Source organism: Syngnathus acus, chromosome 16 (genome assembly GCF_901709675.1).
Source record: "Syngnathus acus chromosome 16, fSynAcu1.2, whole genome shotgun sequence".
Taxonomy (NCBI): Eukaryota; Metazoa; Chordata; class Actinopteri; order Syngnathiformes; family Syngnathidae; genus Syngnathus; species Syngnathus acus.
In genome coordinates this window covers 6,327,384-6,350,203 of record NC_051101.1, presented here as the reverse complement: position 1 = coordinate 6,350,203, position 22,820 = coordinate 6,327,384, and the positions used below count along the sequence as shown (strand labels likewise).

Here is a 22,820-nt window from a genome sequence, read left to right as displayed (position 1 = left end):
TTCTCTCACAATTGCCTGTGTTGTGTCCTATTGTGTGAGTGGTAAGTTTTTGTTCCCACTGGTGAATGTGATACACGTAGGCTAAGTTGTCGGTACCCTTCTGTTGAAGAAAGAAAACTCGACAATAACACAAAAATGGTAAATCAAATACTGTAATTTGGAACACTGGGTGATTTAATGAATACAATTTTACTGAAATTGAATTCAAGTGTGCCACTGGGTTATAGGCCAACAGAATTATAAAGACATGACCTGGATGAAAATGATGGTACATTCATTTTGTTGTTCAGTGGTCTTACACAATCAATGATTTCTGTGATTCTCAGTGGGACTAATCCACCTGTCGACACGTAATTTGGACCACAGCTTATATCACGTGTGTGTTTTAGCGATGGGTTTTGTGTCATTCTCCTGACCTGCAACTGGGACCAAGCTTTCTGATATACGTATTCCACCAGAATGATTTCATCATCTTCACTAAACAGATTTAAGACATCCTGTTTCCATGCAACACTTCGATCACATATGTGCCCTTTATTAACCTGAACTCAAAACATTTAATGCGGTGGCATTTTATTTTCAACAAACTTCATATAAATGCTGCATGTAATGTACAAATGCATTTCAATAACCAGATGGGAGGGAGGAAAGTTTATCTACATTTTTAGTTTAAGTACATGATCAGTTGATAAGTATTAGTTTAACATATCTAAAATGTAATTTATATCTGCAGATAGTTTATTTTACATCATGCACAAATCAAAGATGGCTCATGGTTTGAGATCATTGTGCAAAAAAAAAAAAAACATGCAACTTCTTTGTCTAGCTGTTAGGGAAAGTGTTCAGCTTCCCGTAAACCCAAAAAATGCATTTGCCTCAAAATGAAGCAAGTTCTGCATATGTTCCATTCAAACTTCTATGTTAATTTTAGCAAAGCGATACTGTAGAGACATGGGGTTGCGTAGCACCACCATTCCTCGGTGTTCCACAGGCTGACTGATGAGTGTGTGAACGAGGCCCGTGACACTCACAAAGCCCAGAGCTTCCCCGCAGCCTGCCGACAGGGAGAAGTCAGCCTGAGTCACCCAACCGAGTGTTACTCGTGAGCAGTGAGAGGTGACGCTCGGCAGGGGATTTGGCCACACTCCCAAAACAAAATCAGAAGCGGGACAAGCTAGCTGGAGGTCTTCCACCGTGGTGGGCTTTTGTTCAGATGTTGAAGGGGTGTTTTGACTTTTTGTCTTAACAGCTTTTTTCTTGGTCCCCTTCTTCCCATGCTTGATTGTGCTTTTTAAGCGATCCCTGTGCGGGGGCTCCTGAGGGCCACTACTGCTAAGCCCTTTGTTCAGTAGCTTGAGATCATCGGCAGTCGGCACACATACCATGGCATGGAGCTCCGGTTTGCCCTTCAACAACAGCGACAGACGTACCCAAACCAAACTCATTCCGTGACTTGCTAGAAATGACGTCTTTGCTGAACAGTCCAGAAGTGGCATTTCCCTGACACGGTGTGACCTCTGACCTTTAGATGATGTGGGTATGCACCAACTAGAGAGAAGCTTCAAAGACTTCCTGTTCCTAGGGGGGGGGGGGAAGAAAAAACGTTCGATTAATATTTAAAAAGGCACTTTATGTGTAGAGCTGCAGATGAGGACTGAATAAAAACATGAATTGCTTCCTTTGCCGTTAGGCACATTTCTCAAACAGACAATACATTGGACAAAATTACATTACACAGAGCTTTAAATATAAACCCATTTTAGAATCAGAAACCTTTCAGTTTAGCCATATTGTATTGGGCAAGCGTTTTGTTGAAAGGCATTTGCATTTCTTGCCCTTCTAGCTGGTGGCATTTGGAAGTACAATATAAGAAAACAAAAAAAACACTTTACTACATTAGAGGCTCTCTAAAATAAGGGATTGCATGACAAGATGCATGGCTATGAGGCATTCTATAGGCCAAAAATAACATCTCTCACTCTTAAAAATCCACCTTACACACTGAAACCCCTTTACATAAACACACAGACAGAAAATAACCACTTTTTCCCCAATTCTTCTTTTTTCATCTTTTCTCTGTATGAAGGATGAGGAGAGAGTGAGAGAGGCTATAAAACTCATGAATATCAAAAAAATGATACCAAAGATCTATCAGAAGCTCTTAAAGACAAGGGAATCAGCATAAAAGAGTCTTACGCTGGTTCAAGTTGTGCTCATTAGATTAGTCAGTTTGTAAATGTCCAAAGGACAGCTTGTTAAATGCAGTTAGACGAGTCCCTAAAAGGGTCCGTGCGAAGGCTAACATTAATCACTGCAAATGCTTCCCAAAAGTAATGTCATTACAAAAGATTATTATCAATCTAGCCTGATAAATTTAGCTAATCTAGCACATAGATGCCTCATACATTCACATTAAACTTCAAAAGTTGTACTTGGCACTCAAGAAACCCTCTTTGCTCTGGTCTCTATTAGAATAGTAAGCAAACCTTGCATCATCTTTTTAAATTGACTTCCACATATGAAACAGTCACAATGTGTCACATCAATTGGGAAGATGAAATGAAAGAGACGCACTAATCATTAAGATGGTCTCGGAGCAAAATTCCAGTCAGCGGACATTTGCACATCGACACTGCAATGATGTCATTCAAAGGTTTGGAATGATAAATGTAAATGTTTTGCGGATTTTATGTCAAATTTACCTCGTGTTTGACACGGGAACCATCGATAAATGACAATTATCATGGGAAGAAAAACAGAATACCTCAGGACAGTGAAGTGTGTTTGTGCCGTCATCACAGGGTCTTCGTGATGTGACGTTATCTCACACTTGATTGCTGCGTCACTCCGTGATGACATTTTAGCCATGATGTCTCCTTTTCTCTCCTCTCCATCGCTTCCAATAACATCCCACTCCTCAGCCAGCTGTTGCCACGGGCAACAGAATGGAGCCAGGCAGCCATGTTTAATGTAATTGGTTCTTTTGGCTGGCGGGCGTCTAGAGTGGAGGGCAAAAGGTCAAACCCTGGTCAACCCACAAATCTCCCAATTTAGGAGATAAAGCAAGTGCCGAGCATCAGCTAAAATTAACTAATACTTTTCTTAGAGAAGTTCATTAACTTAAAATTGTGCTGCCCACTGATGTTACAAAAATACCATTCAAGATGACATGAAGTACTATTGCTATGTTGTCAAGAAAAAGGTACATCCATTTTGAACGAAACTCAAATTATTTCCTTCAAGTGACCTTTTGAACTTTTCCAGCAGCTCGGATTCTTGCTCCTCCTGAAAACGAGCTCCTGCAGGGCAGTCTGGGTAATCGTGGGGGAAGTGCGGAACGCCTTTATTCCGCGAGTGCGTCAGACTCATTTTGAGTCCACCAATGCGAACGCCTCTGTATACCTGGCAGAGGGACAGAAGACAGAGAGAAAGCGCAAGTGCTGCATTAGGAGCTTTGTGATTGAAAAACAAAATAACTCTGAGGGCTTCAGGGCTGCCTTCCATTTCAAGGTAGATTGAACATTTTCACAGGCCATGTTGAAACAAACAAACTCTTGAAATATGGACACGCCAAGGCAATAACATTCCAATAAACCTAGCAAAGTGGGAGATCAAGTTACAGGCAGGTTAAGCTCCCAAGAAAAATAACTGGTTTAAGAAAATCAAGAAGGAAACACTCAAAAATGGTGGGCCCTTGGCTTTCAATGGAATCTCATGTTCACACAGACCCACAAATAAAAAGCATGGTTCCCAATACTGACCAGTGGGATCCAAAAAGCCATGCCCCAGCCTTTAGGAAGAAACAGGTCCCATCCGGCACCCCAGGAATTCATCTCGTGTCCCAGCTGCTTGCCAGGCTGGTGAACCAGCAGGATGGGAACTCGACCCTGCGGGGGAACAGGCCTAAATCTGGACCCGGGAACCAGAACCTCGCTCCTCATACGGTTTAAGTCCTGTGAGATGTAAAGTTATAAGTCCAAAGACTGGAAAATGAAGCTAGAGGAAAGCTATGATTATGTTTTCAGATACCTGCTCTGAAATTTTATTCTCTGTGACATTGTTGCGCACCGACTGCTCCCACAGAAAACTTCGACAACAGTGTTCTGGTACACCGCGCAATGACAGCTCCTTTCTCTTCTCGTCATCCACCTCTGGAAGAAACATCACACACACGAGCATACCCCTGCATAATCCAACACCTCGGCAGATAGGCTTCTTCGTGATATTCTGTGGAAATTCATCACTTCACTTGGTCATCGACGAAGAGAGCTAATTTAATAGTCATATCCATAAATGTGCTAACCCAGCTCATATTCACAATATATTCAATGAGACAAACCTACAGAATTTTGAGAATGGGAAATGCGGTATTCTAAATGAAAGCCATTTGACTTTGTAATTATCCGTTTCCAACCTCCAGACAAGAGCATCCATCTCCTCCATAATGACCTTCGATAAGCCTCATTTGAAGCAGATAAGAAAGAGCGTGTCTTCCTGTATAGTTTGCTCATTTTCTACGCTGCTTATTCATCTCAGACCCGTGAGGAAGCGAGGGAGAAAACTGGGGCAAACTCTTCATGTTGCCGAGCAACATTTCTATTATTTAGAGGCGTGAAAAGTGTGTCACCCATTTCAAAGAAGTGACAATTCTACAAGGCAGAGAATAAGTCGTCTTTTGTCACTGATGCCGTTTTTGGAGTACAGGGTCCTGCCAGGATTCGAACCTGGAGCATCTGCATGGCCGAGCAGAGGCCCCCCAGGAGCACAGGACCAGAGGTGCACTCTGTAAAACGGCCTCAGTACAGAGAAGAACAGACTTATTTGGACCTGCCCTTCACAATCCTCTTCGTACCTTGGACTAATGAAAGATCTAAAAAGACCTTGAGGGACGTACTGCACGTATGGAAAACTGACTTTTTAATGGCTTCTAAGGAAATACTTGGGTCTTTGTAATGTCTGCCCACCCAACAAGAGTGAAATTAAACCGAGTAAATATTTTCTTTGCTGCCTATTTGTGAAAGTCACAACACGTCTGCCACACTGATACACAACAGTGGGGTTGTTCATTTCCATATCAGACCACTACAAACATTTGTCTGCTTGCGACATTATTAACTAATTAACTATGCACGGCAAAGCTCTTAATCCACTTCCAAGCAACAGCCATCAAGCAGAGACCTGTCAAAGAAATGTTATGAAAACGCCTACAGTATGAATGAAGTCATTTCAATATCTCCAATTAGCAGTCAAATTCTAAAGTAACTAACTCAAACTTACGCTAAATGACACATGTAAACCTCAATTAAAAATTTCTGTTGTAATTAGCCACCAGTATTTCCACCATCTCAGTTGTGATGGAACAGATTTTACCTTGGGCCTCCTTTACACAAGGCAAAGCTTTAACCGCTTTTGCGGGGATATTCAGCCGAGGGTCATCAACTGTCAGCCCCAGCACTGTGCCGGGGGGCAGCTCTGCAGTTGAGTAGATGCCTGGACGTATTCAAAAACAACGATTAGATGACAAACTCGTTCAAATTCCCACCATGATGGAAATAGTCAACCTTTCAGTGTATGAAAGACGTCAGTTTGCTGCTCATGGAGTTTCACTTTGCTCTCATCTTTGCAGTGATCGGGCCACCAGAGGCAGGAGGACTGCGATTTGCTTATTTCCTGATAAAAAAAGAAAAAACGCAACCCAATTTCACTGGCTCGATTGGTATACAAAAGATTCTGCTTTCTGTGCTGATAAAATTCACAGCTCTCTCACATCACAGTCTGTAGCAGCTTCCAAAGCGTCTGTCAGCACAGAGTGGGACTGCGGCCCAATCAGGCGATATCGTACAATCTCCATTGTGAGATCACTACAAAAGATAAACAATATTTTTTATGTCGCCTATTGCAGATTTTTCGAACGACCCAGATAGAGGAAGAACACAAACTTGATCAATATTCCAGTTGAACTTGATTTCCAAGTAACAGGGGTGTTGGGAGATCTGGTTCCATCGCCCAGGATCTTCTTGGCAACAGGTCCACTTGCATCCTTGCGGTTTTGCTTCCTCTTCGTTCCAGGTGTTTGCTTGGTTGCAGGGTTTTCATCAGGCTTTGGTTCCAAATCTGTGGCCGAGATTACCTCTGCGTGTAGAACCGAAGGCACAGGCAGTGGGACCACGGGCTGACACTGGCACACACTTTGGAACTCAGTGAGGACATCCTGGAAGCAAAATATATTTGAGTAAAGAAGTAAAAGTTTGCTTTTTTTTTTTTTTTTACCTGTTTAAGAGAAGGATGAACCCAGGTCCACAGTTGCCTGTGAGCGGAGCCGGGCGTACGGGGTCTCCAGAGGAATGTGACTGGACCCAAAGGCTGCGAGGGGAACTGTCCAGCCCTGTACAACACGACGCTACCTTGTCTTTGTCCAGACAGACACAACCGCTGGGCAAATGTAGGGCCTGTCAAGTTAGAAAAGTAGTCCATGCTATGCAAATGAGCTCCATAAAACAAATCAGAATCTGCATTTGTTTTTGAGGTGGAGCACACTCACCAGCCTCCTTGCTGGTCAGCTGGGACAGACAATCCAGGAGCTTGTCTTCTTCTCCCTGGAGCTCGAGGCAGCAGTAATATGACAGGTCCTGTTTGGTCACAAAAAAAAAAATCTCTTTCACAGAGTAATATTCCTATTACAGCAAACCCTCCTTTATCACAACGTATCATTAGAGCCTTCATTATATCTGTTTTTTTTAAGTAACCTTTTATTAGTTTAAATTGTTTTTTTACACCATACAGGCTTGTCCGAATTTAAAGTTAGGTGCTTTTAGGGTAGTACAGTGTTGTGCCACAACATGCTGGATAGCACTTAAATACATTTAATGCATGTCAAAAAATTTTTTTTAAATAAACTGTGTTTATATAGCAGATTTTCATCCATCACTGGTAGGTCTCAAAATATCATGTGCAATAAACAAGAGGTTAGAAAACATCTTTTCCTGCTTTTTGTGAGGGTCCGTACCTGCAGCAGACAATGAGTGCTCATGGCTCGGTAGCTGGGGCGGTAACATTTTAAGGTGGGTCTGTCCCCGAGGCAGTAGCCCCACTTTTTGACCATGTGGAAGCGCTTGGCGTGCCAAATGTGCGTCTCCAGCCACACGTTTTTTCTCTGCCGTCGGTTGAACTCCAGCAGCACGTTTCCATGACGGCGGCGAGCTTTGCGGCTCTTGTTCTTAGCCTGCTCCTTTTTTTTAACGCTGCCCTGCAGGCATTTCTCTCTCTGTGGTTAGTCCAAAATTAAATATTACTCAAGTCAGCAAACAGAACAAAAAGGTCAGGAAAGAAAATACTTTGTGAACACTACCATTCTGTTGGCCAGCTCTCTGAGTCGGCAAGGAAGACGCTTGGTGTTGTAGCTCATCGCTCTTCTCCTCATGTGCTTCGGCAGCGCTCCAAAGACATGACAGCTGCCTGTTGTCTTGGTAACTGCTTTCAGCATGGCACTTACTTCTGCTGCCCTGGCTCTGGCAAAAACTCCAGCTGCAGATACAGTTTGACAAAGGCAAGAGGAACTTCAGCAATTGTCGTTCAAAGAATGCAAGAAGCCTCTCGTGTACTACGTCACAGCTCATTGCTCACAAACTCACTATATTGCAGATTTTTTTTTAATGGATTTTCACAGTGTGCAATAAAGAGATTCCAAATTTAGAATTGCGCACCAACCACATTGCAGTTTACTGGTAGACATATGTCGCATTATTGAGATTGTTGAGCAAATGTTAGCTTGATGACTAAAACAATTCCAATTAAACACTGAAAGAATACAAATAGTAAGTTGATTACGCTATTTTCATATTTGCAGCTAGGGGTTAATCCTCCTTAACCCTTCATTCATTGACTGTCTGCTCACGTACAAGAAGAAAGGTCTCTTTACCATTAATTATCTTTGGGATCTGGTTAGCATAGACTCCGGCATCTTTCTGGTGTCCACGGACCCACCCAGTCTCTTGGTGGGATCTCTTCTTTCTTACATAAGGTGGACCTTTGTCAGATGGACCATCACCAATTCCACCTGAGCGGCAAAGTTTCCAACAGAAGAATGATGTCTTTATTGTCATTATAACAATACTGAAGACGAGATAATAACTGAGATGCTGTTCTGTTGTAAAATGTGTTTGACTGTCTGTGTAATTGGTTAAATTGATGAAGCAAGAACAATTGGGAACATAGTGAGCCAAAGGGAAACAAGAAAGATAGACAAACATTGAATAACGGATGTCAGAAGATCAAGTGTTACCATTGGGATGGGGGCTGCCCTCCTCATGACCATGCGAGGACACAAACTGCACATTAGCGGGTTGGTTTTTCAGTTTCTTCAGTCGCATTTTGACTTTAGCTGCAGACATTTTCTGTAAAAGCAGACGTTTGTATTCACAATATGACTCAGCAGGCGTTCTAATCCAATCCAGACAGGAACAGATAAAAGTTGAATGTCACAATACTGCAATTATTCTTCATCACAGTTAATGTTGGCATCTCGGCTTATGTCCACTCCAACCTCTGAAAATATCAGAAAAATCTGCCTGATTTGGGGCTTTATCCTGATTAAGCCTTTTCTCCTCCCCATAGCCGCTCATAGATGTCTATAAAATCCCAAATATTGAAGCGATCGTGCTAATATTTTCAGAGGTTGACGTAGGCACGAGCAGAGATGTGTGCATGAATTGTGGTGACAATTCAGCTTGCTTTTCAGACATTAAGAGACATGATACAAATCAAACGTTTAATGTAATTCCCTACTATACACATCAGGCTAACTTAAAAACAACACAGATTCTTACTAAACCAACAACGTCATTTCAGGGAGACATGAACAATTGTGTGATTGTCAAACTAAATCGCAATGAAATAGTATTATGTTGCTACATTTACCTGGGTGGATGTGAGGAATTCTGCTTCAAAATCGATTTCGCTCAGGACAAGCTAGCTAGGCAGCGTGTGTACCGTACGGCGTGCAAGTTGCTTCCGTATATGTGGGGGTCATGGGAGTTGTAGTTCTTATGAGCAGCAACATTTATCAGAAGGAACCTCAATTTTTATTTATTTTTTCAATGTTGGCTGCATAATCCTTTGATTCTATGACAAGAACCAATATCGCAACTGTTAGTTATTATGTGGAGTAAAAAATTTCACTCCGATTCAACAATTTCTCAAATATATGTGTGTTTTACACCCTTGCCTCTAACAAGTCCAAATTTCATATTTTTATTATGTGAAATAAAATGTTCACTCTGATTTAACAATTTCTCAAATATATGTGTGTTTCACATCCAAATTTGATGTTTTTGTTTGTGCAGACATCGTTCGCCACGATGCATTACGGTAAAGTTGCCATCATCCGTGTGACGTCATCGACGAGATGAGTGGACTGGTATTCGAAATACTGCATGAATAAATGTAACTTTCTAAAATGCACCAAAGTTTAAAAAAAAAAAAAATCAAAAGCTGAATGCTGTTTTGCTCTTCGGCTATAATGCTTGGAGCATCTTCCAACCACTTGAGGACGCTGTTTCTCCGTGCTCAAATATTTTCCCAACAACTCATGGAAATGATCATTTATTATTACTCCAACATGTTTGAATGATAGAAAATACACTACTTAAGGGAAGGAATTTTTAATCTGTGATGGTTTTACAAATTGAAAAACACTATGAACAATATATTTAACCATTTTTACATTTTATATTTCATATTTAATGGATGGATTGGCATTTTTCTGCCATCTGATTGGTTGAGCTAAATAGTTTCTTCAACTCTATATAAAAAAAGACAGTGAGATTTACTGAGTGAAACTTTATTCTGTACACTGTTAGCAGAATTACATAAAAGGAATATATTGTATTATATACAAAAAGGTTGACAAAAGACATGAAAAAGTACATATTTCTGCAGCTTCCATCTGATTTGAATTCTATTTTGTTAGACATGTAGGAGTTATATTCAGTCAGAATTAGAGGTAATTCAATTGAAGTCAGCACCAGTGCCTTGCTTTGTGATCTGTCTCTGCTAACATAGTTGTATCCATCTCATCTTGTTAACTTCATTTATAGATCCTTTGTATTCTTAACCAAATGCTAAGACTCATTCTTTACACTGTCCTATGAAAAACATCAAGCAAATTAGTAGGCAAATCCCAACTGTAATTATGAGTACACTTATGGAAGTGACCTAAACTAAAACCTTTATACCATTGACTTTTTTTTGCACCTGAAAACCATATGTTATTGGCACTATGTAGTATTTGTTTTTGTCTGTAAAATGTTAATCATTAGTATTTGTCACAGATGTCACTTGAATACATTTGGACCATGCTGGCTTATTTCCAATACAAAGGAATAGAATCTGTCCAATATCTGTTCTGAAAAGTGACCAATTAAGCAACAAGTGTAATTAATCTTTCAGATATACACTTGGGGTACATTGGTTTTGGTGCTGCATCGATTTTTTCCTTCAGTTGCCTTTGCATTTGGAGCTTTGGGTGTTTTTCCATTTTGTAGTTGATTTCCTCTGGCTGAAAGATAAGAAAATGGTTAAAAAACACAACCACTGTACTACTATTCAGTATTTTATTTACAGCTATGATGGTGACCCATTTCCATATATTCCATATGATAGTTTATTTTTTCTTACCAATTCACTCTTCCTTTTTGGCTCTGTCTTTTTCCATACCCTGATGGCACTCTGCTGCTGACATCGCTGAACACACACAAACAAACAAACAAACACACACACACACACACGCGCACACACACTCAGTCAGTTGATATTTTCATTTGCAAGAAATTATTTTCTTGGTTCCTATGTTAAAGGTGGTAGCTGCCATTATTTAAATTCCCAATGACACACAATGCGCTGATTTAAGAATTAAAGAGAAGCAGAATTATTCCCAAAAATATGGAGCATTCTGCAACCATCTACAGCATTATTCATTCATTGACCAAAATGATTCATACTAGCTACGGGCAGATACAGTATTCTACATTTATTTGAATGTTCTCATTTGCAAAATGTCAAAGTAGTTTTCATTAATATGCCTCAAGGTACCATATTGGAGGACTTTCTGGTGCCAGAAAAATAGACAAATCAGGAAATAATGATTTTGGCCTGTACATAGTTTCTATATTTACCATGTGGTGAAACATATACATCAAGACACATCAAAAGCATTCCTACAACTGTGTGGCAAGCTCTATATTGAGGCAAACAAACAAAGGAACGTACCACTCTCAAACCTAGCTGCGAAAAGGGCTTATTTCAAGTTAGTTAATAGTTGGCTGAAACCTTTGCACAGTACAGTATCATGCAGTAAAATCAGCAGATTTCTTTTCTCCAATGCACCAATCCTCTAATAATGTGCATGGCCGGCTGGCTGTGATCTGGTTAGACTTGCTGAGCATTTGTCTTACATAACGTGAAGCAGCAGGGACTGAATAGTCTGCCGTGAGACTTGCGTGACTGAGTCTGTTGCGTTGACAAAATGCTGCCACAGAGAACTCGCTCAAAACAAGCATTACATTTTGCATTCGAACTATGTGTGTGCGTGTGTGTGTTTCCAGACTAACGATGTCTTGTCTGCCGCAAACAATGTAGTTCAGACATGATGTGTGAATTGGATTGTTCATTTCAAAGACAGTGGAACAATTCATCGTGTGTTTTTGGTTGCTAGCCAACTGTGTGTTAGTCGTCTGCATGGTAACAATTGTAAAACTTTTGCCATAGTGAATGTCAATCTTCCTCAATGTTTACGTGCTTAGATATGTATCTTTTCCCATTAATTATTTATCTGGATGCAAACAAGATCTTATCTTTTAGAAAGTATTCACTGCCAGTCTAAATGTGTTTGGGCAGGCCCAATGACCAACTTTGCGTAGATTAGCCACATACCACTTACCCAAATGATTGTCAGAATTTGTCAGGCATTAATTAGCTTATATGATGAAATGAGGGATGACACCAAGACAAGTTAGCAGGGTTGGGCGTTAATAAATCAAGTAACTGTCATTGTGAACTAAAAGTTTGACCTGGCAGCACACTTTGTTAGACAATTGTTAAGGCGAATGCAGTATGTCAGTAAGAATTCCATCAAGATTCAACGAGTGAGTAAAAAGTTGCTAGTCCACATTTTTGCTGACATTGAATGAATTCTTGCTTGACACCTGGCACCCATCCTTCTCATGGTTTATCAAACAAAGAAATCAATGAACACTCATCTATACAATACGTCTCAACTGGATGGCAGAGTTAAATGAAAGAGCTCAAGAAAGTCAGTCGATACCTTCGGTCGAAGATTCAGAGGCTTGATCAGCAGCAGTGACTGGTGAATTTGCCTCAATTTCTGTTTGGGTAGGTTCAGCTGCATGAACTTCTACAGTGCAATCACTCGTCACTGTAGATGGAGAGGCTCCAAAAGCTGGTGCAACTTCTGATTCTTTGTTTGATGATGTTTCTAAAAGCAGTGTTGAAGATACTGGGACATCCAGGACCAAGGCAGGCTCCTTAAGAGAGGTCGTTTCTGCAGGACCAGAAGTTTCTGCTTGTAGAGCAGATTCTGAAGGCATCACAACAGATTCATTGGACTCGTCAACAGCAGCTTGTGTCTCATCTGTAACCGGAACTAAAGGAGGCATCTCGGGAATTGTCGCCACTGCGATCCCTGGATCTATGATAGCTTCTTTTACCTCCGAAGACTTAGCAATGGTTGAATCTTCTACCGAAGCAGCACTTCCAGCTACTTCATTAGAACTTTCAGCTACTGGTTCCACTTCATTTGATGCAGTCTCAGTTGAAGCAAGAGATTCAGCTGTTAGTAAAGCTGGAAGCGGTGGAGATTTTTCAGTTTCACTCTCTATAGATGGGATTGCGTCATCGGGGACTTCAGCTACGGCCTCCCGTGCCTCAGGCTCATCAACAGGGTTGGAAGACTCAGGAAATGCCCCAGCTGGGACAGCAGGAACCTCAGCCTGGACAGGTTCAGATCTCTCAGCCTTCATTTCTTCTACAGCAAGTGCCTCACCCTTAATCGGATCATCATCTTGCTGGACAGGATCATCTGTCTTACAACATTCATCATCTTTTTTTGCAGGGGCCTCTGTTTGTTCCATTTCGCACCCTCCCATGGCTTGGATCTCTTCCTCTGAAAGTGGTTTGGCCATCAGACGTTCCACTGCTTCTACAGCAACATCCGCGAATCCGGAGTCACTGGAAGCTTCTGCTGAAGCAACTGAACAAGGCTCATCAGCACTGAAAGCATCTGGTTGTGGTTCAAGATCAGTCAAGAGGTTTTCCCCAGAGCCAAGATCCTCCTGGGCTTCCATTGCCATTAATGTTGCCTCTGCCCCATCATCAGCTACTTGCTGGAGATCATCTGCTAAGGCACTTACAGGCAACTGTGCTTTGTCCTCAATGGTCTCTGTAGTGCTCCGAGCAGCTGCCAAACAGACAAGCAAAGGCATGATGATTTTTGGCTGATGTGAATCAATAATTACAAGTCCAATGTCACAAAAACATGTCAGACATCCATTCATTCGTCACACAGCATTTACTGTATGTAAAACTGTTGAGCAACCAAAACAGAATCTTGGGCATTATTCAAATCTCCAGAAACTTAGCTTTTTTTAATGATGTATCACTTTCCAGCATCCCGCCTGCGGGAAAGCAGATTTTTGTCGAGTTTGCCGGGGAATTTGCATCACCTTATGGCTACTTGCCCGGTCATGTGGTATACGTAAATGGTCAATTGATGAGAGGAAATGTTACGTAAACAAAAAAGCAGAAAGAATGTCCACAACAAAATTTTCATTTCCTTAGTTTAAAGTGAGGCTTGGAAATTCTTAGCTGTATCCCTGAAGCTTGACGAGACCTGCTTAGGGCAAATAAATCACATGTGACTTTTTGAGACACACCCCTTAAGTCACATTCACTGAAATTAATTAATTGTTAATGCATCGGGTTAAAAGCACGATCCGAGAGAAAACAAAGTGTGCAGAGGTTTTTCAAGCAACCTGTTCTTAAGTAAATGCGTACGGGTTTCATAAGAGCCAAGCTTACTTGATTATAACCAAGATCGCCCCTAAGAAGACCAAATCAAAAAGGATCTGCTCACTAAATGGCTGAAATGTTTCGACTCAGTGGTTGTCTGATTTTATTTGTCTGTCTGAAATGGTGTAAAGAGCCAAGAGTTGATAGGTGGAAAGGAATGTCATGGTCTGCTTTTTCAAATCAGGCCTTCACACGAACACAAAGCTTTCCAAAATGTATATTTGCATGCATTTTGTCCATCCACAAGCAAAATGTCATTAAATAAATTTGTTAAAATTTCAGAAACTCCACCTTGAGACCGCATTTACCAAAGTCTAACCGATTGTAAGTCAAACAGCTTCAATCACCTGCTCTGCCTTTTGGGGGTCTTACCAAGCTTTGCCAAGTTATTTTCTTTTATTGTCATTGTCAACTCACTTATGCTTTGTATGGTGTAGCATTAATGATTCTTTCAACTTAATATCAATTTGGAAAGCAACATTATGAACTTCTGCTTAAAGTCTGATCAGAATGGATTGAAACTGAGTTCCCTGCATACATGGATGACTCGTGAGACAACATGATTAGTCTGCCAATGATGACTGAGGTGGTAGTCAAAACAGTGGCATGGTTGGGAGGGGGCTGACAGGGATTCCGGGGGACTAGATGGGACCACTGGTGGCTGGGATAGCACACAATGTGTTTGTACAAGTCACATGAAACAAGCTCGTCTGGGGAAAAGTGTATGCCAACTGCTCTCATTTGTAGTGTGCAAGCTACAAGTGTCTGGAAAAAAAAACATCACAAAGTGACCCAGTGGTAATGATGCAAATGGCAAAGTTGCTACACAGCCATGTTTCCAGCCTTCTCTATACTTTGGGATGCACATTTCCAATTGTTCAGTGTTTCTTATTGTTTGCCCAAATTGACATAGTACTTGGAAAATTTCCATTGACCTGTGTTATTGTACATAGCTAAGTATTACCACACGGTAACCCCCACCCACCCTTGTTATTTTAAATCTACACAGATATGAATGTAGCTTTTGCACAATGCTAACTTGAATTGTGCATTCACGATAAAAAGGGAACATTGGCTAACAATAGTTGATTGTCATGCATGTATGTATGGAGTTTTTGTGAGTGCGCAAAGCTGTGTATGTGCCTGTAGGTTTGACCCATGAATGGACAATTATGGTTTGTGGCGAGCACTGCCCTGTACATATGGAAAAACTGAGGCAGTAAATAAGTTAAGTTAAAGTTAAAGTAAGTATGATTGCATAATTAGGCATGATTCTTATTTCAGTAAAGCCTATGTCTAAATGTTAAGATAGAAAATTCCTTATTCCATTGTGTCATTCCACGCGGGGGGGATGTGTACATTCTTTCAGATCGCTTTCCAGAGGTCAAATAAAAGCTCAGCTTTTATGTATGGCTATTCTAAACTACAATGATAAACAGTTTGTTGAATTAATGTATTGTGATTATACAACGAAATAATTGGGATTGTTTTTACTTTATTTGGATTTACTGGATTTACAAATACTCAAATTTTGTTATGAACGGTACAAAAAAGAACAGATATTGAAGTTTCATGAGAATGGCATCATTCATTATAAAGTTACCTCGAAGTTATTATTTGCAATATGAGTTAAGCAAGAAAGCACACAGTGTACCAGAGCAGTGGGGAGCGGACACACCCCCTTCAGCAGAGCTTCACTGAATGAAAGTAACTTGATTCATATTACATTATGGTAGATGTTGAAATGAAAAGTAACTTACCCAATGTACTTCCATTGCTCTCTTCAGGCTTTGTACCTGGTTTCTTTTCTTGATCTATAGTCTGTGTACTGGATGAGGAGCAGCCCATGTTTGCAGAGCAAAAAAACAAACAAACAAAACAAAATAATGAACAAATACAGTAGTAATTTAGCAATCCTATTTGACAAATACTTTGGAGAGTTTGTAGCTGTGATCACAGCGACACTCCTTGTGTGCCTATGTGATCATGTGTTGCCTGATGTCCCCCAAACATCTGTTGTCCAGTCTTCCCTGTCTACCTCGTGCACACACTCATATTGTTCACACAGGAGGAAGAGGAGGAGGAGGAGGAGGAGGAAGAGGAGGAGGAGACAGGAGGTGGAGGTGGGGGGGACAAACATGTATGGACTGTGTGACCCCCTTGCTCACCTCAGCAGTTTGTTCCTTTCCCTTCCAACAGACTGGGACCACCTTGTGGTAACATGTGATCAAAGAATGTCGCTTTGCAAAGGGCTTCTGTGAAGACAAAATCTGCATAGGATTAACAATTACACGGATCATCAGCATGTAATGTGTGAATTAACTGCGTAGTTTATTCTATTTACCATTCCTGGTTTTGTGCTTGTGCCTGTCTGATTGAAGTGTTCACTGATCCTGCAGATATGATTTTATTTTAAAATGTTGGGCATTAGAGTCGCTGATGGTGTAAGGCAGGATTGTCAACCGGTGGTCCGCGCTCCTCTAGTGGTTCGTAGCGGTATTATATGTGGTCCACGAAATTGGAAATGGGAAATAATTGTAACATTTTTAAAAAATAAAATTGGTATCCATGTGGAAAAGTGTATCTGGTCCAAAAGTCCAAACAGAAACATCTATGAATGTTCTAAAGGCTATTTCGGCAAAATATATTACCCACAGTTGAGCATCTGTTTTGGGAAAAACGTAGTCATAATCATAATTCCAACCAATATGATGATAAACAATTAGCGCTTTGCGTAAATTGTAATATTTTACAAATTGTTTCCAAGGGCACATGTCATTTACAGACAAAGAATACAGAGAAAATTTCCTTGTCATGAATGATTGATAGTATATTATGATTTTCACATTGTAACTAACTATAAAACACAAGCATTTGTAATTTGAATTTGAGTTTAATGCACAAGAAAACAACAATTTGTGTCTTTGATTGCACATCCCAGCATAGCATTTGCGTTCTGGAGAACACTTATCCCAAAACAAAACTGTGTTTCCACATAACACAACCCTGTCTTGATTGAAAGAAAAAACACTGCTGAGGTCCATAATCATTTTGCTTGTGTAACATCATTTCCAAATCTAAATTGATAAGACTCTGCAAATGGATTTCCACTCAATCAAAACTACCATTATATCATCCAAATTTGTTTTTTTTTTCTCATCAACAGCGAGACAAAAACTTTGCACACGATTACATTAGGACACACTCTCAAAACGTGTTTTTGCCAATGTGATATTTTAAGCCCATCGGAGAAAAATCGACAGTACAAAGACAGCAAAGGCATCCCAGCCAGTTCATGAGCAGAGATGCAACCAACAAGAATCACATGTTAACCCCGTACTCACTCTTTACTCTGGGCATTGATCGCTCAAATATAAAAGTCACAGAATACACAAACGGCATATGCAGCATTAATAAAAATATATATATAATCTCTCAACTACTAAACTTTCAGTTGCGTTCTTAATGGTATTATTAAAGTCGAATGCATAAAATATTTCAGGAATTCCTCGAATGCACTGAATTAGGGTATATAGGACGAATGAGATACATAAGTAGGGGCTTGGTAACGCTGGTGGTAGTATGTGGTGTGCGTGTACATTTTACACTATACGTGTGCGGGATGACCTTGTTCATGACACAAACAACATGAGCATAAGGGACACCGGAGAGGCAGTGTGGTGCACAAATGGATCGTATTGACATCAGGCTCCAGTCAGAGGGATCCTGGCCATGTTCTCATGCTGTCATAGGAGGCGAGGACAGAGGGGCACCATGTTTGCCAGGAACACTGATGCAGTCATCATATGGAGGAAGCAGGACCTATAGCCAAAATGAAGGACACATAGTTTTAAATAAGAGGGACTGCTCTACTGCTCCCTTAACACTTATTTGAGAAAGCATAAATTTGAAAGAAGAGGACTGAAACAAGAAGTACTGGAGTTCACCACAGTTTTTTTTTGCAGAAAATTATTCACTGTCATCTGCTGTGGCTTTACTGTTAAAGTCTATTAGCAGCTGACAAAACAATAGCGACGCTCTGATTAGCTAAATCAATAGATCTGTTTTTTATAATCGTGGAACGAGGGATTTCAACTCAAAACAATGCTGCAAAATGATGTAATGTAAGCTTTTCTTTGTGACTCAACATGCATTTAAAGCTATATAATATAATAATATATTGGACCTGCAGAGCCCACATTTTAAACAGTGAGTCACTGAGGGTTCACTCACTGCAGTCTTTGATTGCCAAGCTAAACCGCTCTAATCTCATAAGGAGGAAACACACATTCAATAATCAATACGCTTTGATAGCCTGCAACTGTGATTAGTTGCACCGATAACAATCATTGTCAGTCTTAGCTTTATTCCCACTTGGCTGATTCAACACACAGATCCACAGAAAAGGCAAACACGATCAAGAGCACAGCATTTGAAAGACTGGTACCTCCTGGAAAATTAAGATCAGCCTCACACACAAAAATATGCACAATTTGTAAAAATGTGGTCTTTTACAGATTGCTCATCCCCAAATAAAACACACATGAATTATTGTGCATAGCAATTGGAATAAATTACAATCGGTCAGTGGCACAATCTAATGAGAATCAGTACTAAAGCTGTATCAATTCTGAAATATTGTAATTCATATTTTTAATCAAAAAAATATCAATTCCCCAGCATGTTTGTTATTGTGGTTGTAGTTTGAAGTGGCCTAAAACTATACTGCATTATCCTGTGGACTATTTGGAATCGTGTGACTTACAGTTGTGTCATTAGTTGTGACATAAAGCAGGATTTCCGCAGTGCCGCGGCTGCACACATATCTGTAGCAGTTCCACACGCAGGCGATCAGATAAGCCTGGAGGAAGCAAAAAAAAAAAAAAGTATGACAGCAGTGACAATACAATAAAACCAACATCCTTTTTGGTTCATTCATAATAGAGGAGAAGGTGAATGATGTGAATTAAATAATATATATTGTATAATATATAATAGAATATTATAATAATATATATAATAATAATGTATATAATATATATATAATTTCTGGTGCCACAAAAAAATATTTAGGTCATGTTGTGTCGTAGTGTGTGCACATCTAAATGATCTTGTGCAGTACACAACATCAAGTGAGAGCGTCTATGCGTGGCCTGCAATTGGCTGACGACCAGTTCAGGCTCATGTACTCAGCCTTCCGTCCAAAGTCGGCTGGGATATGCTCCAGCATACTCGTGACTCTCATGAGAATAAGCGGGTCAGAAAACAGATGGAAGGATTCATGGATCTTTGTGACACACGCATATTGCACATGACAATATTTTTTGGATACATTGTACAGCAGAAATATCCCTTTTTCGCCTCACAGATCAGCAACTGACTTTCAACCGACTTTACTTCGAAAGTTGTGCTAGAAAAAAGAATGCACTTAAATGAAAACAACATACCTTAAAGGCCAGAATACAGCTGAGGAATATCAACACAATGACAACCAAGCACACATTACTGAGGGCAGCAACCTCTTCTTTGTAAGGGAAATTGTCAGGCTGAAGAGGAAAGAGCAAAGTATGCAGCTCAGAAACATGTATGTATAGATGACACACTATTACGTTGCCACTCAGTACACTTACCAATTGCTGCAGGTAATCCTGGATGGTATTTGGATAAACCACGATGCTCACAGCAACTAAGGTGTTGAGTGCAAAGTCAAAGATCTGGTAGCAAAAAAACGGGATGATCCAGGCAGCACACAACTGAAAAGAAGATTTGGTAGGAGATTGAGGATCAATTTGTACAAGCTGTTAAGACCTAAAATGCCAAACACATCTTAAGTTGTGTTGCAGGGAAAATATATAGAGGTGTATAATATGTTGGATTTCCCTGAATATACAAAATCAAATCACACTGAGTGATCAAATAAACCCAACTACATTGCAAGAGTGCACATGCCCAAGTATTAAAATGTTCAGGGTAAGGGAAATAAATGGGAAAACGTGCATTTTACCTTGTATGCCCCATACGTTGCCATCCCACATATGAGTATCATCAGCAGAGAGATGGCCGAGGCAATGCACATGTCTGAAGCAGAAAAACAAGGCAACGTTTTTGTATTTGCAAAACAAAGATGCAAAATGTGTCGTAGTAAAAAGTGGACAATATTAATCGCACAAGCATTATCACACAGACAAACTGTCATACAGAAACGCTGCTATGATATCAAAGCCATAAGGTAAGCAGAGCTGCACTGGCTTTTATTGAACACACAGATTAGCATTAGCACGTCAGTTTCTGCTATGCTCATATTTGACTGCTTGATGAAGCTGTCGGCATGATGCGATTTGTGTTTATAAAATATCACGCAGTGACATTGATGAAGCGCTACCTTCAAGAATTCAAATGCTTCTATTGTCTTTGTGGGCTCCCACACCCTGCTCTCCCAAGTAAAAGACCTTGCTCACCTATTTTTTTCCCCGCCTATTCTAGTCATTATGGAAACAAAATCCTTGGGCCTCTATTGGTCCAGCAGTAGATGGGCCAGGGTGTCAAGTTGTCCACTTGCATGAGACATGCCGCCCTCTCAAATGGACTCACTTCAGCAAGACGATAAACTAGGTGTATAAAGTGGCCATTAATTCTTAATCCTTAGGGCCTTTGGATATCAATTATTACAATTATAACAATTATTCCCTGGGAATATTCTAAACTTAAATGTACCTTTTCTATTTTGTCTGTAACATTCCTAAGGTCCTGGTGCTGTATTTCTTTTGCCTTACTTCATCAAACATTTAGTTAGCTCTTATTAACCAGGTATAACGTTCTTCATCCTGAATGCAAAACACACTGATCAATGTCATAGAAGGATCCGGTTATACAATCAATAATAGATGACACGCCAGCCACTTTCCATTCCTTCAAAGCTTTCATTCTTACTTATTGCTGTACAACAGTGCGCTGTTTTGATTGAAGGTCAAAAGTCCAAAAGCACTGACATGGCAGAAAACTATCATCAGGCAGCTTAATCCCTCAAAAGTAGGACACCGCAGTCCAAAGGCTAACAGTGGCTCTCACTGCGTCCCACCTGTCAAACTGGTTTGAGTGGACACCTGCTCCAACAGGAGGAGGCTTTTTGAATGCTCAGCACCTTATCAATGAATGCTGTGCCTTGTGCTTGCTATTCAAAATTCTCTGGACATCTGTGGAGAGGTTCCATTTAGACTCTCTGTGAAACTGATGGGACAAACGTAACTTACTGGCATCATCCATGACATCCAAGTCATTAGCCAACTCAGCACTGGTCAGGTGGTACTGCTCAGGATCACTGAGCGCTGTGAGCAGGATGAGTAACACCACAGCGTTGATGAGCTTAGGGACACACAGCATATGGGCAGATAAGACACGAGGAATAACTCAGTCACTTCCAATTTTGACGGAGGTCTTTTGTGCGAATGTAATGAAGTTTCCAGTGTGTGCATAATACTGACGTAAAAATTTAGAAATGGAGTTAATGAGGTTTAGGGCTTTCGTCTGGCCAAGCACAGCTTTTCAGCAGATGACTCATACATGGAAAATTCAATAGGCACCCTGTAACAAAAGCTACATGAGGAGGACCGCAGTTAATTTATTCATTAGGAGGGTCACAATATTTTTCCACGTGTGCGATTGTTTACCCTGTCTTTTACAACCACACTATGGAAAGTCTGTCATATTTTATGAACATATGAAATTGCATCTAGTCACAACTTGTCATTTATTTCAAAGCCAATACATTCATTCAAATATTTGATCTGCCTTTAACAGGAGTAACATCAAGCATATTAAGCATGGGAATTTGAAATCATGAGATTGTATTCGGAATGAATTTCATGATTATAATAAATTTTATGGTCCTCTCTGGGTTTGTAGATACAGTAGTACAGCTTGCAGATAATAGCGGATTGCGGTGCTCACCATGTACCAGACCCCCAAGATGATGGTTCCAGTGCGGACATGACAGCATAGACAGCAGCTTGTAGAGTACCACAAGTCCCACGGGGATGTTGTCATCATGTCAACCTTTGAAAATGATGTCGGCGCTCCCTCGGGGCGTGCCTTCACAGTCTACACCGAGGAATGACAAACAACCTCTGCCCCCTGCTTCTTATTTAGCTCTGTGAGCAGATTACCTGCAGAGCGCCAGCGTATAAAAACCGGGACATGCTTAATGCAACTTCCGGTTTTCAAAATAAAACATTTTGCTGAAGCATGACATTTTAATTCACAGAGGAACCCGCACTTTTGTGAACAAGGGCCACATTTAATTTTTAAATTTGAGAGATGGAGAGAGATATATATATACTTTCAACCATTATTTACCTCACCCTTTTTAATTTACTTTTACATTTGCATATTTTATCACTTTATTTTCATACCATCAAGCAAAATATTGCACAAAAATAACTCCGGTAAATGCAGAGAATCATATTCTAGATGCTGATTTTATATACCTAAAAGAAAAAGATTGATTGAAGTGTGCATCTCGCCAATGAAAAACGATTCATCTCAACACAGGGTGCGTTACGAAATGAAGCCAGGTTATCAGTGTGACTTCAACTCACGTACTCGAGTTAGCTATAAATCCAATTGATCCTCTGGTATGCCCTTAAACTGGAATCAAAACGGTGGGACAAAATTACTCTACAGTGATCAAAGATTCATTGCCATTTATCACCAAAGCTTGATTTCAACCAGTTACACACTTC

The 22,820-nt window shown here is 40.4% G+C and overlaps 3 protein-coding genes across 3 annotated transcripts; all 3 read right to left on the bottom strand.

Annotated features, from left to right (window-relative positions):
- Nucleotides 1–559: 559 nt before the first annotated feature.
- Nucleotides 560–9,020, bottom strand: pop1 (POP1 homolog, ribonuclease P/MRP subunit). The gene is made up of 16 exons (XM_037273920.1): nucleotides 8,917–9,020; nucleotides 8,282–8,393; nucleotides 7,919–8,056; nucleotides 7,349–7,524; nucleotides 7,007–7,264; nucleotides 6,542–6,629; nucleotides 6,271–6,449; nucleotides 5,940–6,211; nucleotides 5,768–5,861; nucleotides 5,562–5,670; nucleotides 5,371–5,490; nucleotides 4,030–4,151; nucleotides 3,762–3,953; nucleotides 3,248–3,402; nucleotides 2,765–2,998; nucleotides 560–1,578 (listed from the first exon to the last, which is right to left on the bottom strand). The coding sequence occupies exons 2-16, from the start codon at nucleotides 8,388–8,390 to the stop codon at nucleotides 909–911; spliced, it is 2,916 nt and encodes a 971-aa protein (XP_037129815.1). The 5' UTR covers nucleotides 8,391–8,393; nucleotides 8,917–9,020; the 3' UTR covers nucleotides 560–908.
- Nucleotides 9,021–9,817: 797 nt separating this feature from the next.
- Nucleotides 9,818–16,158, bottom strand: LOC119135996. The gene is made up of 4 exons (XM_037274055.1): nucleotides 15,843–16,158; nucleotides 12,320–13,471; nucleotides 10,675–10,740; nucleotides 9,818–10,555 (listed from the first exon to the last, which is right to left on the bottom strand). Exons 1-3 carry the CDS (start codon nucleotides 15,928–15,930, stop codon nucleotides 10,679–10,681), a joined length of 1,302 nt encoding a protein of 433 aa, XP_037129950.1. The 5' UTR covers nucleotides 15,931–16,158; the 3' UTR covers nucleotides 9,818–10,555; nucleotides 10,675–10,678.
- A 797-nt stretch (nucleotides 16,159–16,955) lies between these two features.
- Nucleotides 16,956–22,275, bottom strand: LOC119135997 (lysosomal-associated transmembrane protein 4B-like). Its single transcript, XM_037274056.1, has 7 exons — nucleotides 22,030–22,275; nucleotides 21,333–21,444; nucleotides 20,087–20,160; nucleotides 19,713–19,835; nucleotides 19,530–19,628; nucleotides 18,848–18,943; nucleotides 16,956–17,904 (listed from the first exon to the last, which is right to left on the bottom strand). Exons 1-7 carry the CDS (start codon nucleotides 22,126–22,128, stop codon nucleotides 17,821–17,823), a joined length of 687 nt encoding a protein of 228 aa, XP_037129951.1. The 5' UTR covers nucleotides 22,129–22,275; the 3' UTR covers nucleotides 16,956–17,820.
- Nucleotides 22,276–22,820: the final 545 nt, after the last annotated feature.

Excerpts from the sequence above, each read along its gene's own strand:
- pop1 (XM_037273920.1), bottom strand. The coding sequence starts at position 8,390 with ATGTCTGCAGCTAAAGTCAAAATGCGACTGAAGAAACTGAAAAACCAA. Across the intron at positions 8,057-8,281 it reads GGGCAGCCCCCATCCCAATG|GTGGAATTGGTGATGGTCCA; the intron begins GTAACACTTGAT and ends TTTGCCGCTCAG. Across the intron at positions 5,671-5,767 it reads AAGCTGCTACAGACTGTGAT|GAAATAAGCAAATCGCAGTC; the intron begins GTGAGAGAGCTG and ends TTTTTTTATCAG.
- LOC119135996 (XM_037274055.1), bottom strand. The coding sequence starts at position 15,930 with ATGGGCTGCTCCTCATCCAGTACACAGACTATAGATCAAGAAAAGAAA. Across the intron at positions 13,472-15,842 it reads GAGCAATGGAAGTACATTGG|CTGCTCGGAGCACTACAGAG; the intron begins GTAAGTTACTTT and ends TCTGTTTGGCAG. Across the intron at positions 10,741-12,319 it reads CTCTGAATCTTCGACCGAAG|CGATGTCAGCAGCAGAGTGC; the intron begins GTATCGACTGAC and ends GTGTGTGTTCAG.
- LOC119135997 (XM_037274056.1), bottom strand. The coding sequence starts at position 22,128 with ATGATGACAACATCCCCGTGGGACTTGTGGTACTCTACAAGCTGCTGT. Across the intron at positions 20,161-21,332 it reads GGATGTCATGGATGATGCCA|ACATGTGCATTGCCTCGGCC; the intron begins GTAAGTTACGTT and ends TTTCTGCTTCAG. Across the intron at positions 17,905-18,847 it reads TCACAACTAATGACACAACT|GTCCTGCTTCCTCCATATGA; the intron begins GTAAGTCACACG and ends TTTTGGCTATAG.